We start from the raw sequence: 18,412 nt of genomic DNA, 5'->3' as shown, positions 1-18,412 counted from the left end.
GGCGGAGGCGCTAAAGCCCTGCCACAGGCGGTATTACCGGCCGAAGGTGGGAGCTGTTGGAGGTAGCGGTTGCACTCTGCGCATGCTGAGGACAGAGTGTGTGTTGCCCTTGTGCGCAAGGCGAAGCCGTGAGGGGTTGTTTGGGGTGTTGCGGAAGTGTGGAGGAGGTTAGTGAGAAGATGGGTGATGGGTGTTGTTTTGTGAGCGTGTTGATGGGAGGTGAAGTGAGAGGAGGGCAGAAGGTTCCGGCGAGTGGTTTGAGGCGGTAGCATTCTGTTTGTGTGTGTGTGTGAGGAGAGGGCAAGGAAAGGGTTTGTGTGTTTCTGTGTTTCTGTGTCCGTGCCTGTAGTGAGGCAAGCGCCTGAGGCGTGCGTAGAGGTGTGTTGGTGTTGTAGGGTAGTGTGTATGGAGGAGGAGTTGTAGCAGAGTGGTGCTGCTTAGTTGTGGAGGCGGGAGAGGTGCGTGAGGGGCGTGTGAAGGGCGTGTTGCCGGGCAGGTGTCTGTGATTCCTTCGATAGCTCAGCTGGTAGAGCGGAGGACTGTAGGCTCCCATGCACGGCCATCCTTAGGTCGCTGGTTCAACTCCGGCTCGAAGGAGTGCCCTTTTGGCTCTTGTCCAGGCCACGGGCTGGCTGACTGCGAGCAGGCGGCTGCTCAGGGGCCGGCCGTGGGCTGGGGAATTAGCTCAAGTGGTAGAGCGCTCGCTTAGCATGTGAGAGGCAGCGGGATCGATGCCCGCATTCTCCAATGCTTTTCCGTCCCCTTGCCTGCTCATCAGGCCTGCGGCAGTGGGGACGCGTGTCGTCCGTACTGGGGGGCTCTGGAGAACCTGCGCAGCGTCTGGGCTGCTGCGGACGGACGAGGACGGCATCCAGTCAGTCAGCCTGCAGGCCAAGGGCAGCACGGGCTGGAGCAGGAGGGAAGGGATTCTCCTGCGCCACTAATGGGCACGCGATCGACGGCATCAAGAGAAGCACGACCTCGTGTAGGCCTCAGTGTGCGAGGAAGACGTTGAGCAAGTGCTGCAGGCTGAGAAGAAGGCCACCGTCGGGACTGCGTGACTTGGGAACACGTGCTCGCCGAGGACGCTTCGATGAACGGGGGCCTATCCAGAGCCTGGAGAAGAGTGGGCTTTGTGGGGAGGAAAGCAGCCCCCTTTCTCGGCGTCGCTTCTTGGGTCGTTGTCGATGCAGTAGGGCTCGTCCTTTTTGTCCGGCCATTAGCAGAAGAGCGCGGAAGAAGGAAGCCCTGTTGAAGCAGGAGGGGTGTCCCAGCGTGAATGTGGGAAAGTGGCTTTTGCACTGAGGAGAGTCAGGCAGCGGGTGAGGGTGGGCAGGGGCTCTGTGCGGTCCGCCTGCGTGAGTGGTCGTGAGGCGGAGGCGCTAAAGCCCTGCCACAGGCGGTATTACCGGCCGAAGGTGGGAGCTGTTGGAGGTAGCGGTTGCACTCTGCGCATGCTGAGGACAGAGTGTGTGTTGCCCTTGTGCGCAAGGCGAAGCCGTGAGGGGTTGTTTGGGGTGTTGCGGAAGTGTGGAGGAGGTTAGTGAGAAGATGGGTGATGGGTGTTGTTTTGTGAGCGTGTTGATGGGAGGTGAAGTGAGAGGAGGGCAGAAGGTTCCGGCGAGTGGTTTGAGGCGGTAGCATTCTGTTTGTGTGTGTGTGTGAGGAGAGGGCAAGGAAAGGGTTTGTGTGTTTCTGTGTTTCTGTGTCCGTGCCTGTAGTGAGGCAAGCGCCTGAGGCGTGCGTAGAGGTGTGTTGGTGTTGTAGGGTAGTGTGTATGGAGGAGGAGTTGTAGCAGAGTGGTGCTGCTTAGTTGTGGAGGCGGGAGAGGTGCGTGAGGGGCGTGTGAAGGGCGTGTTGCCGGGCAGGTGTCTGTGATTCCTTCGATAGCTCAGCTGGTAGAGCGGAGGACTGTAGGCTCCCATGCACGGCCATCCTTAGGTCGCTGGTTCAACTCCGGCTCGAAGGAGTGCCCTTTTGGCTCTTGTCCAGGCCACGGGCTGGCTGACTGCGAGCAGGCGGCTGCTCAGGGGCCGGCCGTGGGCTGGGGAATTAGCTCAAGTGGTAGAGCGCTCGCTTAGCATGTGAGAGGCAGCGGGATCGATGCCCGCATTCTCCAATGCTTTTCCGTCCCCTTGCCTGCTCATCAGGCCTGCGGCAGTGGGGACGCGTGTCGTCCGTACTGGGGGGCTCTGGAGAACCTGCGCAGCGTCTGGGCTGCTGCGGACGGACGAGGACGGCATCCAGTCAGTCAGCCTGCAGGCCAAGGGCAGCACGGGCTGGAGCAGGAGGGAAGGGATTCTCCTGCGCCACTAATGGGCACGCGATCGACGGCATCAAGAGAAGCACGACCTCGTGTAGGCCTCAGTGTGCGAGGAAGACGTTGAGCAAGTGCTGCAGGCTGAGAAGAAGGCCACCGTCGGGACTGCGTGACTTGGGAACACGTGCTCGCCGAGGACGCTTCGATGAACGGGGGCCTATCCAGAGCCTGGAGAAGAGTGGGCTTTGTGGGGAGGAAAGCAGCCCCCTTTCTCGGCGTCGCTTCTTGGGTCGTTGTCGATGCAGTAGGGCTCGTCCTTTTTGTCCGGCCATTAGCAGAAGAGCGCGGAAGAAGGAAGCCCTGTTGAAGCAGGAGGGGTGTCCCAGCGTGAATGTGGGAAAGTGGCTTTTGCACTGAGGAGAGTCAGGCAGCGGGTGAGGGTGGGCAGGGGCTCTGTGCGGTCCGCCTGCGTGAGTGGTCGTGAGGCGGAGGCGCTAAAGCCCTGCCACAGGCGGTATTACCGGCCGAAGGTGGGAGCTGTTGGAGGTAGCGGTTGCACTCTGCGCATGCTGAGGACAGAGTGTGTGTTGCCCTTGTGCACAAGGCGAAGCCGTGAGGGGTTGTTTGGGGTGTTGCGGAAGTGTGGAGGAGGTTAGTGAGAAGATGGGTGATGGGTGTTGTTTTGTGAGCGTGTTGATGGGAGGTGAAGTGAGAGGAGGGCAGAAGGTTCCGGCGAGTGGTTTGAGGCGGTAGCATTCTGTTTGTGTGTGTGTGTGAGGAGAGGGCAAGGAAAGGGTTTGTGTGTTTCTGTGTTTCTGTGTCCGTGCCTGTAGTGAGGCAAGCGCCTGAGGCGTGCGTAGAGGTGTGTTGGTGTTGTAGGGTAGTGTGTATGGAGGAGGAGTTGTAGCAGAGTGGTGCTGCTTAGTTGTGGAGGCGGGAGAGGTGCGTGAGGGGCGTGTGAAGGGCGTGTTGCCGGGCAGGTGTCTGTGATTCCTTCGATAGCTCAGCTGGTAGAGCGGAGGACTGTAGGCTCCCATGCACGGCCATCCTTAGGTCGCTGGTTCAACTCCGGCTCGAAGGAGTGCCCTTTTGGCTCTTGTCCAGGCCACGGGCTGGCTGACTGCGAGCAGGCGGCTGCTCAGGGGCCGGCCGTGGGCTGGGGAATTAGCTCAAGTGGTAGAGCGCTCGCTTAGCATGTGAGAGGCAGCGGGATCGATGCCCGCATTCTCCAATGCTTTTCCGTCCCCTTGCCTGCTCATCAGGCCTGCGGCAGTGGGGACGCGTGTCGTCCGTACTGGGGGGCTCTGGAGAACCTGCGCAGCGTCTGGGCTGCTGCGGACGGACGAGGACGGCATCCAGTCAGTCAGCCTGCAGGCCAAGGGCAGCACGGGCTGGAGCAGGAGGGAAGGGATTCTCCTGCGCCACTAATGGGCACGCGATCGACGGCATCAAGAGAAGCACGACCTCGTGTAGGCCTCAGTGTGCGAGGAAGACGTTGAGCAAGTGCTGCAGGCTGAGAAGAAGGCCACCGTCGGGACTGCGTGACTTGGGAACACGTGCTCGCCGAGGACGCTTCGATGAACGGGGGCCTATCCAGAGCCTGGAGAAGAGTGGGCTTTGTGGGGAGGAAAGCAGCCCCCTTTCTCGGCGTCGCTTCTTGGGTCGTTGTCGATGCAGTAGGGCTCGTCCTTTTTGTCCGGCCATTAGCAGAAGAGCGCGGAAGAAGGAAGCCCTGTTGAAGCAGGAGGGGTGTCCCAGCGTGAATGTGGGAAAGTGGCTTTTGCACTGAGGAGAGTCAGGCAGCGGGTGAGGGTGGGCAGGGGCTCTGTGCGGTCCGCCTGCGTGAGTGGTCGTGAGGCGGAGGCGCTAAAGCCCTGCCACAGGCGGTATTACCGGCCGAAGGTGGGAGCTGTTGGAGGTAGCGGTTGCACTCTGCGCATGCTGAGGACAGAGTGTGTGTTGCCCTTGTGCGCAAGGCGAAGCCGTGAGGGGTTGTTTGGGGTGTTGCGGAAGTGTGGAGGAGGTTAGTGAGAAGATGGGTGATGGGTGTTGTTTTGTGAGCGTGTTGATGGGAGGTGAAGTGAGAGGAGGGCAGAAGGTTCCGGCGAGTGGTTTGAGGCGGTAGCATTCTGTTTGTGTGTGTGTGTGAGGAGAGGGCAAGGAAAGGGTTTGTGTGTTTCTGTGTTTCTGTGTCCGTGCCTGTAGTGAGGCAAGCGCCTGAGGCGTGCGTAGAGGTGTGTTGGTGTTGTAGGGTAGTGTGTATGGAGGAGGAGTTGTAGCAGAGTGGTGCTGCTTAGTTGTGGAGGCGGGAGAGGTGCGTGAGGGGCGTGTGAAGGGCGTGTTGCCGGGCAGGTGTCTGTGATTCCTTCGATAGCTCAGCTGGTAGAGCGGAGGACTGTAGGCTCCCATGCACGGCCATCCTTAGGTCGCTGGTTCAACTCCGGCTCGAAGGAGTGCCCTTTTGGCTCTTGTCCAGGCCACGGGCTGGCTGACTGCGAGCAGGCGGCTGCTCAGGGGCCGGCCGTGGGCTGGGGAATTAGCTCAAGTGGTAGAGCGCTCGCTTAGCATGTGAGAGGCAGCGGGATCGATGCCCGCATTCTCCAATGCTTTTCCGTCCCCTTGCCTGCTCATCAGGCCTGCGGCAGTGGGGACGCGTGTCGTCCGTACTGGGGGGCTCTGGAGAACCTGCGCAGCGTCTGGGCTGCTGCGGACGGACGAGGACGGCATCCAGTCAGTCAGCCTGCAGGCCAAGGGCAGCACGGGCTGGAGCAGGAGGGAAGGGATTCTCCTGCGCCACTAATGGGCACGCGATCGACGGCATCAAGAGAAGCACGACCTCGTGTAGGCCTCAGTGTGCGAGGAAGACGTTGAGCAAGTGCTGCAGGCTGAGAAGAAGGCCACCGTCGGGACTGCGTGACTTGGGAACACGTGCTCGCCGAGGACGCTTCGATGAACGGGGGCCTATCCAGAGCCTGGAGAAGAGTGGGCTTTGTGGGGAGGAAAGCAGCCCCCTTTCTCGGCGTCGCTTCTTGGGTCGTTGTCGATGCAGTAGGGCTCGTCCTTTTTGTCCGGCCATTAGCAGAAGAGCGCGGAAGAAGGAAGCCCTGTTGAAGCAGGAGGGGTGTCCCAGCGTGAATGTGGGAAAGTGGCTTTTGCACTGAGGAGAGTCAGGCAGCGGGTGAGGGTGGGCAGGGGCTCTGTGCGGTCCGCCTGCGTGAGTGGTCGTGAGGCGGAGGCGCTAAAGCCCTGCCACAGGCGGTATTACCGGCCGAAGGTGGGAGCTGTTGGAGGTAGCGGTTGCACTCTGCGCATGCTGAGGACAGAGTGTGTGTTGCCCTTGTGCACAAGGCGAAGCCGTGAGGGGTTGTTTGGGGTGTTGTGGAAGTGTGGAGGTTGTTAGTGAGAAGATGGGTGATGGGTGTTGTTTTGTGAGCGTGTTGATGGGAGGTGAAGTGAGAGGAGGGCAGAAGGTTCCGGCGAGTGGTTTGAGGCGGTAGCATTCTGTTTGTGTGTGTGTGTGAGGAGAGGGCAAGGAAAGGGTTTGTGTGTTTCTGTGTTTCTGTGTCCGTGCCTGTAGTGAGGCAAGCGCCTGAGGCGTGCGTAGAGGTGTGTTGGTGTTGTAGGGTAGTGTGTATGGAGGAGGAGTTGTAGCAGAGTGGTGCTGCTTAGTTGTGGAGGCGGGAGAGGTGCGTGAGGGGCGTGTGAAGGGCGTGTTGCCGGGCAGGTGTCTGTGATTCCTTCGATAGCTCAGCTGGTAGAGCGGAGGACTGTAGGCTCCCATGCACGGCCATCCTTAGGTCGCTGGTTCAACTCCGGCTCGAAGGAGTGCCCTTTTGGCTCTTGTCCAGGCCACGGGCTGGCTGACTGCGAGCAGGCGGCTGCTCAGGGGCCGGCCGTGGGCTGGGGAATTAGCTCAAGTGGTAGAGCGCTCGCTTAGCATGTGAGAGGCAGCGGGATCGATGCCCGCATTCTCCAATGCTTTTCCGTCCCCTTGCCTGCTCATCAGGCCTGCGGCAGTGGGGACGCGTGTCGTCCGTACTGGGGGGCTCTGGAGAACCTGCGCAGCGTCTGGGCTGCTGCGGACGGACAAGGACGGCATCCAGTCAGTCAGCCTGCAGGCCAAGGGCAGCACGGGCTGGAGCAGGAGGGAAGGGATTCTCCTGCGCCACTAATGGGCACGCGATCGACGGCATCAAGAGAAGCACGACCTCGTGTAGGCCTCAGTGTGCGAGGAAGACGTTGAGCAAGTGCTGCAGGCTGAGAAGAAGGCCACCGTCGGGACTGCGTGACTTGGGAACACGTGCTCGCCGAGGACGCTTCGATGAACGGGGGCCTATCCAGAGCCTGGAGAAGAGTGGGCTTTGTGGGGAGGAAAGCAGCCCCCTTTCTCGGCGTCGCTTCTTGGGTCGTTGTCGATGCAGTAGGGCTCGTCCTTTTTGTCCGGCCATTAGCAGAAGAGCGCGGAAGAAGGAAGCCCTGTTGAAGCAGGAGGGGTGTCCCAGCGTGAATGTGGGAAAGTGGCTTTTGCACTGAGGAGAGTCAGGCAGCGGGTGAGGGTGGGCAGGGGCTCTGTGCGGTCCGCCTGCGTGAGTGGTCGTGAGGCGGAGGCGCTAAAGCCCTGCCACAGGCGGTATTACCGGCCGAAGGTGGGAGCTGTTGGAGGTAGCGGTTGCACTCTGCGCATGCTGAGGACAGAGTGTGTGTTGCCCTTGTGCGCAAGGCGAAGCCGTGAGGGGTTGTTTGGGGTGTTGTGGAAGTGTGGAGGTTGTTAGTGAGAAGATGGGTGATGGGTGTTGTTTTGTGAGCGTGTTGATGGGAGGTGAAGTGAGAGGAGGGCAGAAGGTTCCGGCGAGTGGTTTGAGGCGGTAGCATTCTGTTTGTGTGTGTGTGTGAGGAGAGGGCAAGGAAAGGGTTTGTGTGTTTCTGTGTTTCTGTGTCCGTGCCTGTAGTGAGGCAAGCGCCTGAGGCGTGCGTAGAGGTGTGTTGGTGTTGTAGGGTAGTGTGTATGGAGGAGGAGTTGTAGCAGAGTGGTGCTGCTTAGTTGTGGAGGCGGGAGAGGTGCGTGAGGGGCGTGTGAAGGGCGTGTTGCCGGGCAGGTGTCTGTGATTCCTTCAATAGCTCAGCTGGTAGAGCGGAGGACTGTAGGCTCCCATGCACGGCCATCCTTAGGTCGCTGGTTCAACTCCGGCTCGAAGGAGTGCCCTTTTGGCTCTTGTCCAGGCCACGGGCTGGCTGACTGCGAGCAGGCGGCTGCTCAGGGGCCGGCCGTGGGCTGGGGAATTAGCTCAAGTGGTAGAGCGCTCGCTTAGCATGTGAGAGGCAGCGGGATCGATGCCCGCATTCTCCAATGCTTTTCCGTCCCCTTGCCTGCTCATCAGGCCTGCGGCAGTGGGGACGCGTGTCGTCCGTACTGGGGGGCTCTGGAGAACCTGCGCAGCGTCTGGGCTGCTGCGGACGGACAAGGACGGCATCCAGTCAGTCAGCCTGCAGGCCAAGGGCAGCACGGGCTGGAGCAGGAGGGAAGGGATTCTCCTGCGCCACTAATGGGCACGCGATCGACGGCATCAAGAGAAGCACGACCTCGTGTAGGCCTCAGTGTGCGAGGAAGACGTTGAGCAAGTGCTGCAGGCTGAGAAGAAGGCCACCGTCGGGACTGCGTGACTTGGGAACACGTGCTCGCCGAGGACGCTTCGATGAACGGGGGCCTATCCAGAGCCTGGAGAAGAGTGGGCTTTGTGGGGAGGAAAGCAGCCCCCTTTCTCGGCGTCGCTTCTTGGGTCGTTGTCGATGCAGTAGGGCTCGTCCTTTTTGTCCGGCCATTAGCAGAAGAGCGCGGAAGAAGGAAGCCCTGTTGAAGCAGGAGGGGTGTCCCAGCGTGAATGTGGGAAAGTGGCTTTTGCACTGAGGAGAGTCAGGCAGCGGGTGAGGGTGGGCAGGGGCTCTGTGCGGTCCGCCTGCGTGAGTGGTCGTGAGGCGGAGGCGCTAAAGCCCTGCCACAGGCGGTATTACCGGCCGAAGGTGGGAGCTGTTGGAGGTAGCGGTTGCACTCTGCGCATGCTGAGGACAGAGTGTGTGTTGCCCTTGTGCGCAAGGCGAAGCCGTGAGGGGTTGTTTGGGGTGTTGCGGAAGTGTGGAGGAGGTTAGTGAGAAGATGGGTGATGGGTGTTGTTTTGTGAGCGTGTTGATGGGAGGTGAAGTGAGAGGAGGGCAGAAGGTTCCGGCGAGTGGTTTGAGGCGGTAGCATTCTGTTTGTGTGTGTGTGTGAGGAGAGGGCAAGGAAAGGGTTTGTGTGTTTCTGTGTTTCTGTGTCCGTGCCTGTAGTGAGGCAAGCGCCTGAGGCGTGCGTAGAGGTGTGTTGGTGTTGTAGGGTAGTGTGTATGGAGGAGGAGTTGTAGCAGAGTGGTGCTGCTTAGTTGTGGAGGCGGGAGAGGTGCGTGAGGGGCGTGTGAAGGGCGTGTTGCCGGGCAGGTGTCTGTGATTCCTTCGGTAGCTCAGCTGGTAGAGCGGAGGACTGTAGGCTCCCATGCACGGCCATCCTTAGGTCGCTGGTTCAACTCCGGCTCGAAGGAGTGCCCTTTTGGCTCTTGTCCAGGCCACGGGCTGGCTGACTGCGAGCAGGCGGCTGCTCAGGGGCCGGCCGTGGGCTGGGGAATTAGCTCAAGTGGTAGAGCGCTCGCTTAGCATGTGAGAGGCAGCGGGATCGATGCCCGCATTCTCCAATGCTTTTCCGTCCCCTTGCCTGCTCATCAGGCCTGCGGCAGTGGGGACGCGTGTCGTCCGTACTGGGGGGCTCTGGAGAACCTGCGCAGCGTCTGGGCTGCTGCGGACGGACGAGGACGGCATCCAGTCAGTCAGCCTGCAGGCCAAGGGCAGCACGGGCTGGAGCAGGAGGGAAGGGATTCTCCTGCGCCACTAATGGGCACGCGATCGACGGCATCAAGAGAAGCACGACCTCGTGTAGGCCTCAGTGTGCGAGGAAGACGTTGAGCAAGTGCTGCAGGCTGAGAAGAAGGCCACCGTCGGGACTGCGTGACTTGGGAACACGTGCTCGCCGAGGACGCTTCGATGAACGGGGGCCTATCCAGAGCCTGGAGAAGAGTGGGCTTTGTGGGGAGGAAAGCAGCCCCCTTTCTCGGCGTCGCTTCTTGGGTCGTTGTCGATGCAGTAGGGCTCGTCCTTTTTGTCCGGCCATTAGCAGAAGAGCGCGGAAGAAGGAAGCCCTGTTGAAGCAGGAGGGGTGTCCCAGCGTGAATGTGGGAAAGTGGCTTTTGCACTGAGGAGAGTCAGGCAGCGGGTGAGGGTGGGCAGGGGCTCTGTGCGGTCCGCCTGCGTGAGTGGTCGTGAGGCGGAGGCGCTAAAGCCCTGCCACAGGCGGTATTACCGGCCGAAGGTGGGAGCTGTTGGAGGTAGCGGTTGCACTCTGCGCATGCTGAGGACAGAGTGTGTGTTGCCCTTGTGCGCAAGGCGAAGCCGTGAGGGGTTGTTTGGGGTGTTGCGGAAGTGTGGAGGAGGTTAGTGAGAAGATGGGTGATGGGTGTTGTTTTGTGAGCGTGTTGATGGGAGGTGAAGTGAGAGGAGGGCAGAAGGTTCCGGCGAGTGGTTTGAGGCGGTAGCATTCTGTTTGTGTGTGTGTGTGAGGAGAGGGCAAGGAAAGGGTTTGTGTGTTTCTGTGTTTCTGTGTCCGTGCCTGTAGTGAGGCAAGCGCCTGAGGCGTGCGTAGAGGTGTGTTGGTGTTGTAGGGTAGTGTGTATGGAGGAGGAGTTGTAGCAGAGTGGTGCTGCTTAGTTGTGGAGGCGGGAGAGGTGCGTGAGGGGCGTGTGAAGGGCGTGTTGCCGGGCAGGTGTCTGTGATTCCTTCGATAGCTCAGCTGGTAGAGCGGAGGACTGTAGGCTCCCATGCACGGCCATCCTTAGGTCGCTGGTTCAACTCCGGCTCGAAGGAGTGCCCTTTTGGCTCTTGTCCAGGCCACGGGCTGGCTGACTGCGAGCAGGCGGCTGCTCAGGGGCCGGCCGTGGGCTGGGGAATTAGCTCAAGTGGTAGAGCGCTCGCTTAGCATGTGAGAGGCAGCGGGATCGATGCCCGCATTCTCCAATGCTTTTCCGTCCCCTTGCCTGCTCATCAGGCCTGCGGCAGTGGGGACACGTGTCGTCCGTACTGGGGGGCTCTGGAGAACCTGCGCAGCGTCTGGGCTGCTGCGGACGGACGAGGACGGCATCCAGTCAGTCAGCCTGCAGGCCAAGGGCAGCACGGGCTGGAGCAGGAGGGAAGGGATTCTCCTGCGCCACTAATGGGCACGCGATCGACGGCATCAAGAGAAGCACGACCTCGTGTAGGCCTCAGTGTGCGAGGAAGACGTTGAGCAAGTGCTGCAGGCTGAGAAGAAGGCCACCGTCGGGACTGCGTGACTTGGGAACACGTGCTCGCCGAGGACGCTTCGATGAACGGGGGCCTATCCAGAGCCTGGAGAAGAGTGGGCTTTGTGGGGAGGAAAGCAGCCCCCTTTCTCGGCGTCGCTTCTTGGGTCGTTGTCGATGCAGTAGGGCTCGTCCTTTTTGTCCGGCCATTAGCAGAAGAGCGCGGAAGAAGGAAGCCCTGTTGAAGCAGGAGGGGTGTCCCAGCGTGAATGTGGGAAAGTGGCTTTTGCACTGAGGAGAGTCAGGCAGCGGGTGAGGGTGGGCAGGGGCTCTGTGCGGTCCGCCTGCGTGAGTGGTCGTGAGGCGGAGGCGCTAAAGCCCTGCCACAGGCGGTATTACCGGCCGAAGGTGGGAGCTGTTGGAGGTAGCGGTTGCACTCTGCGCATGCTGAGGACAGAGTGTGTGTTGCCCTTGTGCGCAAGGCGAAGCCGTGAGGGGTTGTTTGGGGTGTTGTGGAAGTGTGGAGGTTGTTAGTGAGAAGATGGGTGATGGGTGTTGTTTTGTGAGCGTGTTGATGGGAGGTGAAGTGAGAGGAGGGCAGAAGGTTCCGGCGAGTGGTTTGAGGCGGTAGCATTCTGTTTGTGTGTGTGTGTGAGGAGAGGGCAAGGAAAGGGTTTGTGTGTTTCTGTGTTTCTGTGTCCGTGCCTGTAGTGAGGCAAGCGCCTGAGGCGTGCGTAGAGGTGTGTTGGTGTTGTAGGGTAGTGTGTATGGAGGAGGAGTTGTAGCAGAGTGGTGCTGCTTAGTTGTGGAGGCGGGAGAGGTGCGTGAGGGGCGTGTGAAGGGCGTGTTGCCGGGCAGGTGTCTGTGATTCCTTCGGTAGCTCAGCTGGTAGAGCGGAGGACTGTAGGCTCCCATGCACGGCCATCCTTAGGTCGCTGGTTCAACTCCGGCTCGAAGGAGTGCCCTTTTGGCTCTTGTCCAGGCCACGGGCTGGCTGACTGCGAGCAGGCGGCTGCTCAGGGGCCGGCCGTGGGCTGGGGAATTAGCTCAAGTGGTAGAGCGCTCGCTTAGCATGTGAGAGGCAGCGGGATCGATGCCCGCATTCTCCAATGCTTTTCCGTCCCCTTGCCTGCTCATCAGGCCTGCGGCAGTGGGGACGCGTGTCGTCCGTACTGGGGGGCTCTGGAGAACCTGCGCAGCGTCTGGGCTGCTGCGGACGGACGAGGACGGCATCCAGTCAGTCAGCCTGCAGGCCAAGGGCAGCACGGGCTGGAGCAGGAGGGAAGGGATTCTCCTGCGCCACTAATGGGCACGCGATCGACGGCATCAAGAGAAGCACGACCTCGTGTAGGCCTCAGTGTGCGAGGAAGACGTTGAGCAAGTGCTGCAGGCTGAGAAGAAGGCCACCGTCGGGACTGCGTGACTTGGGAACATGTGCTCGCCGAGGACGCTTCGATGAACGGGGGCCTATCCAGAGCCTGGAGAAGAGTGGGCTTTGTGGGGAGGAAAGCAGCCCCCTTTCTCGGCGTCGCTTCTTGGGTCGTTGTCGATGCAGTAGGGCTCGTCCTTTTTGTCCGGCCATTAGCAGAAGAGCGCGGAAGAAGGAAGCCCTGTTGAAGCAGGAGGGGTGTCCCAGCGTGAATGTGGGAAAGTGGCTTTTGCACTGAGGAGAGTCAGGCAGCGGGTGAGGGTGGGCAGGGGCTCTGTGCGGTCCGCCTGCGTGAGTGGTCGTGAGGCGGAGGCGCTAAAGCCCTGCCACAGGCGGTATTACCGGCCGAAGGTGGGAGCTGTTGGAGGTAGCGGTTGCACTCTGCGCATGCTGAGGACAGAGTGTGTGTTGCCCTTGTGCGCAAGGCGAAGCCGTGAGGGGTTGTTTGGGGTGTTGCGGAAGTGTGGAGGAGGTTAGTGAGAAGATGGGTGATGGGTGTTGTTTTGTGAGCGTGTTGATGGGAGGTGAAGTGAGAGGAGGGCAGAAGGTTCCGGCGAGTGGTTTGAGGCGGTAGCATTCTGTTTGTGTGTGTGTGTGAGGAGAGGGCAAGGAAAGGGTTTGTGTGTTTCTGTGTTTCTGTGTCCGTGCCTGTAGTGAGGCAAGCGCCTGAGGCGTGCGTAGAGGTGTGTTGGTGTTGTAGGGTAGTGTGTATGGAGGAGGAGTTGTAGCAGAGTGGTGCTGCTTAGTTGTGGAGGCGGGAGAGGTGCGTGAGGGGCGTGTGAAGGGCGTGTTGCCGGGCAGGTGTCTGTGATTCCTTCGGTAGCTCAGCTGGTAGAGCGGAGGACTGTAGGCTCCCATGCACGGCCATCCTTAGGTCGCTGGTTCAACTCCGGCTCGAAGGAGTGCCCTTTTGGCTCTTGTCCAGGCCACGGGCTGGCTGACTGCGAGCAGGCGGCTGCTCAGGGGCCGGCCGTGGGCTGGGGAATTAGCTCAAGTGGTAGAGCGCTCGCTTAGCATGTGAGAGGCAGCGGGATCGATGCCCGCATTCTCCAATGCTTTTCCGTCCCCTTGCCTGCTCATCAGGCCTGCGGCAGTGGGGACGCGTGTCGTCCGTACTGGGGGGCTCTGGAGAACCTGCGCAGCGTCTGGGCTGCTGCGGACGGACGAGGACGGCATCCAGTCAGTCAGCCTGCAGGCCAAGGGCAGCACGGGCTGGAGCAGGAGGGAAGGGATTCTCCTGCGCCACTAATGGGCACGCGATCGACGGCATCAAGAGCAGCACGATCTCGTGTAGGCCTCAGTGTGCGAGGAAGACGTTGAGCAAGTGCTGCACGTTGAATAGTAGATCCAGGGTAGCGCGGTTTTTCACTGAAGGGAACCTATTTTCTAGCCTTGAATGGAATTTAATTCATCAGTTTGTGTGTGACCTTGAATTTGGTCTCTTTGTTCAATATGTGGTTGAGAAAATACAGCCAGGTGAGTAAAAGGCTACTACCAGGATTGTGGTCCTTAATGAGTTGATCAGTTATAACCTGGAGTTTAGATGTTTTTGTTATCTTGTGTCTTTTGGGTGATTGTTTAATAATACTATAGTATACGTAGTTTAATGAGGAGTAGTACAGGCCTCAGCATTCATGGTTTGATATGCCAGGAAGGCATTTTTTATATATTTATTTAAATATTTTTAGATGTTTTGCATTTTTCTTTATATACCCTGTACTATGATGGTTTCAATGAGATGTATTTTTTTGGGAGGAGAGTCAGTATAAGAGATCAGTTTGTTTACTTTATTTAGAATTTTTCTTACTTTGGAAGTTAATATGTAGATATCCCCCTTAAAGATTACGTTCTGTAGGTTTTTATCATTTTAACAAAATTCTGTTCCTAATGTGTAGTCTCATACAGGTATTGTCTCCATTCATTGAAGGAAAATTTGTGAGGTACTTATAATTTTTGTCTATCCAAAATGTGTGTTTTCAAACTCCTGAGGAAGACAGGAAATATGCTCTCTCTCTGCATGCTACTTCACTGTCAGTCTGGAAAGCAGAAGTCAATATGCAGTTTAAGTTATTATGGCAAAAATTGTTCTAAGGAGTATTTTTGTAGGGAATTGAAGGTAAACAGATCTCCTTTGAAATTCTGGTGATTAAAAGCCTGTTAGCTCTATCTCCTTGAAAATTTGATTGTGCCAAACTCCAAATAAAAACACAGAGAGGTACCTCTGTCATGTTTATTAAAAAGTAAATTTTGCCCTGGGCTGTGGTAGTATGATTAATACTGACTTAATTAATAATGGCATGGAACTCAGAATCAGGTATTGCTGGTTTTATACCTTGTACTAAAGATTACCCGTTCAGCAGCAGATTTGTGGATTAGCATAAATTAAATGATAATTAAAGCAAATCTATGAGACTGACTCATCATTTTATCTTGCAAATATTTACAGCTATTCCATTAAAAGTGAATCCCTTTGACATTTCCACTTTAGTTAGAAGCAGTCTTTTTTTTACTATAATTACTAATAAAGATGGATAAAGCACCACTGTCAGTTTTACCATAGATTGTTGTGTAAATCATCTGTATTCATGTTCAGCATTAAATAAAGTTAATTTCATTTTACATTCTTCCATGACAACTCTCTCCTTTGGGGACTAAAGAAAGCTTCCTTTCCAGAAACTTAAATGTAAAAGCAACAAGAAAACATGAGTTTTGATACAGAAGATGGTTTCCGCAGCCAGGCTATACTACAGGGACACAGAAGGTGCAAGTCATGAGTGAATGTGATACTGTAGTAAATTTATCCTCTAGTGCTGTAGTTATGCAAGACAGAACTGTGCAATATAAATAGTTTTGTTTCTGTTGTGTTAATAGTTTGACCGTTCATTACTGCCACTGCCTCCACTGATCATATGCCTTTTGGTATCAGAAAGAGGGAGAGATGCAATTTGTTCAAAAACACAGAGTCCCAACAAAAATCAAGCCAAACAGTATATGAATAGATTTATTTCCTAACATTTCTTTCAGTTCAAATACATTTTTACATTTGATAGCAAGGTGTGTTGAAGAGAAAGTGCTAATACAGGGCAACCAACAGTGTCCATAATGATGCTGTAATAAAAATTTTACTATACTATTAAACCTGTAAATACATGCCTGGCATGTTTTGCTGTCAAGAACACCTATTTCACTCATGACATTTAATGTTCTTTCTCTTTTTAATAGCAGCAGTACAGATTTAAGAGCAAAAAGACCAATAAAGTCTTCTAGCCTTACTTCTAGGTCTTGTTGCATGTCATAATGTTGATAAGTTGTGTTTGAGTAAAACTTGTTTAAAGTCTTCCTACCTTCTTTTTCAAAAGAGAATCTGCCAATTCCTTTGCCAGTATGTTTCAACTGTTTATTACACTCACCATTAGAACCAACTACCTTATTTTAAGCTTGAATTGATTTTAGAGTCCATCCACTGGTTTTGGTTATGCCTCTCTTCATAAACCGAAGACCCCTCTCACACCTAACATTATTCCATTTAAAGGACATTCCACATTGTAATCAAATAATCTGTTTTTATTTATTTTATGATAAGACAAACTAATTGAAGTCCTGTCTCTCACTCTTATCCTTGAATCATCCCCTTTGTGCATAGGCTATAATTTTTAATATCAGTAAAAGATGTTAACACAGAAACTGGATGCAGTATTCTAAGACTGCACTTTGCAAGTGTGGTCTGCATTCTTTATCATAACACTCTGACCTCTTGTTTGGCTGAATTAAAACATTTTAGATTAATTATTTGTGGGATTAAATTAATGGATTCACACAATCATCAGAATCATATCTGAATCTTTTCAGTCTCACAGACCAAAAAGAAATTGTAATAACAAATTCCTTACTCAAAAGGTTTTACTATTGTGTGGATGCCATAAACAATTTTTGCTAAGAGTTGTGGCAACAGGAAAAAAAAAGTAAATAGTTATGCTGGTATTAAGTACCTACTGTCAGAATATTTTGTGTTGCTTCACTAAATTAAACTCATCTGTGGTAAACACTTGTATAAAAATACAATACTGAGGAGTAAGTATGTTAACTTAAGAAGCATTTTTTCTATGGGGATAATTTCTGGTTTTGCAGTTTGAGACAATGACTCAGATGCAAACTCCTCTGTTCACCATTGATTTAACTGGTTGGTAACTTCAGGTTCAACTTAATGATGACATAATATCAATATATCAACTTCTGACTATTTTAGTATTTTGAAGGATGGCAGAGCACTGAATCTCACAAAGGCAGAAGCTAAATTAAACACCAAAAACCAAAAAAAAAAAACAAAAAACCACAACACCAACCAACCAACCAACCAACTACAAGGAAACACAAGAAAAATCAGAAAGAATTTATGAAGAAAATTGTTAAAGAATTGTGAAGAAAAAAATCAGAAAGAGAGTAAAATAAGCAAAAAGAAATAAGGAGCAATCTTAAGAATAAATATGTTTTGCCACTGCAAGGTGGTGAATATAGCAATGTTAGCAAACACCTTCAGTGTCATAGTTTTGTATGTTCTATGGAGGGTTGCTTCTTGAACCATACATGCTGGCTGCTGTATACAGCACAAGCTCTGTGGAGAATTCATACAGTGTCTTTGCACAACACTATGGATCTGTAACTATCTATTGTGATAAGATTTTTAAAAAGTTGCCTGTGATTTAGACACATTGCAAATCACATCTTACATACCTGTAGGACTTCTTAATCTCGTCATGTGTTGCTCCCTTCTGTAGGGCCAGGATTCCATATAATGCTTCCCCTGATGTTGACAAAGCACGTTGCCTTTGTTCAGCCATGTTAGCAGTGCATTACCAAAGCTGCTAATGTAGAACAGAATTTAAAATAGTACAGGCTACATGTATATATGGATAATATTTCTTAGTAGAGGTTAAAATTACTTACATGATTTACATGAAAGTAAAACCAAAATAAAATCTCCTTTAAATTGCTCTCCATTCCTTAAGAGATTTTAAAGGGGTGTTAAAAAGTGGAAAAGCAAAAACAACAACAACAACAACAACAACAAAAATGAGAAGAGAAGCTCTTGCACTATATATATCACTGCTCATAATAAAGATTTGGTGTTTTTCACACTGAATTCAGTGGCTAAATTTTCCACAGCACTAATGTCTGCATGTAGTATTTCCACCTAATTTTATTTGTATTTATTTTTCTTAAAGTCAGATTCAGTCTAACCAATTATAGGTGCCTAATTTGAGTGATTAAATGTGAAGGTTAGTCAAGCAAGGCTCCCTGTACAGTCAACAGACAGAGATACATGCTTGGAGGACAATTTACCAAGCACTTTCTCCCTATTACTCCTGCAGGGTGCTTAGGATGGCTGCAATCCCAAATCATGTGCCTAAAGATAGATGGAATTAATCTGGATCTAGGCAAGTGGGAGAATGACCTCTGTTTTACAGAGTATGGTGTATTATTTATTGTAATCTTATGTATAGAAAATACTTATATCCATCAGCATTTGGAGTGTGGTTTATAGTACAATAATTCGGACAGTTCATGAGCTGCTGATATATTTACCATTGTGACGTTACTTTATAATGTAAGTAAAGGCTAAACACAGGTTAAAGATTTAGTTCCCTTAGATTTATCATTCATTCCTTCATGTATCTCAGAGGTAAAGAAAACAAACAAGCTATTCACAACTGAATGGCTCTACTACCTACTCATTGTTCATAGTTCATACTTCTAAATTTGAAGTCCCAAACATTTTAAAGCAAACCTTGATAATGCTAGGTAATGACATGAAGAAACTCATATACACTGTAATCTAAAACACCCAGTATAGATACCTAAAATTCATAAAGAGAAAGGTGCAGCTCTTTGATGGCAGACTTGCTACAAAAAAACTCTCACCACAACCTCTTAATTTATTTGAATGTTGCACCTTTCTCTAAATGTTGACAAGTGATTACAGAAAAAGCCTAAAAATAAGTTGTAACCCCAGTCATAAGAATAATTTCTAAGAACCTGCTTTATGAGGTAAGACTACCCACTCTGCTCTTTCACCCTTCTCACTGCTGAGCTAGAAACACTATCTTGATGTTATTTATATATTATTTACTAGGCCACATTTTGGTTCAGAAACAGCCGTGTAACACTTTTAAGCTCTTTAGCTATGTTCAGTACTGAAAAGGAAATCAAATACCACGTAAGTGCACACAGACATATAATAAACTGAGTAATTCAGGTAACGAGTAAGCGATTTACTGAGCAACTTAAATTTATTCATATTTACTTTGATGTTTTCTTTTTCTTATAAGCTAACACACAATTTAGGATCTCAAGATCAGCTGAAGAAAAAAA

At 53.3% G+C, this 18,412-nt stretch overlaps 1 protein-coding gene across 1 annotated transcript in view; it reads right to left on the bottom strand.

The window, feature by feature from the left end:
• Positions 1–16,881, bottom strand: part of DNAJC5B (DnaJ heat shock protein family (Hsp40) member C5 beta) — a gene marked incomplete at its 5' end in the record, with an annotated part of 39,741 nt that extends 22,860 nt beyond the window's left edge. Inside the window, one exon of the mRNA XM_084510547.1 lies at positions 16,775–16,881. Coding sequence (XP_084366673.1) covers positions 16,775–16,881 — 107 coding nt within the window. The remainder of the gene's footprint in view (positions 1–16,774) is intronic.
• Positions 16,882–18,412: the final 1,531 nt, after the last annotated feature.

The sequence above is a fragment of the Aythya ferina genome (genome assembly GCF_964211825.1).
Source record: "Aythya ferina genome assembly, chromosome: 2".
NCBI lineage: Eukaryota > Metazoa > Chordata > Aves > Anseriformes > Anatidae > Aythya > Aythya ferina.
Note: the sequence above shows the minus strand (reverse complement) of the source record. Positions and strands in the feature narration are given on the sequence as shown.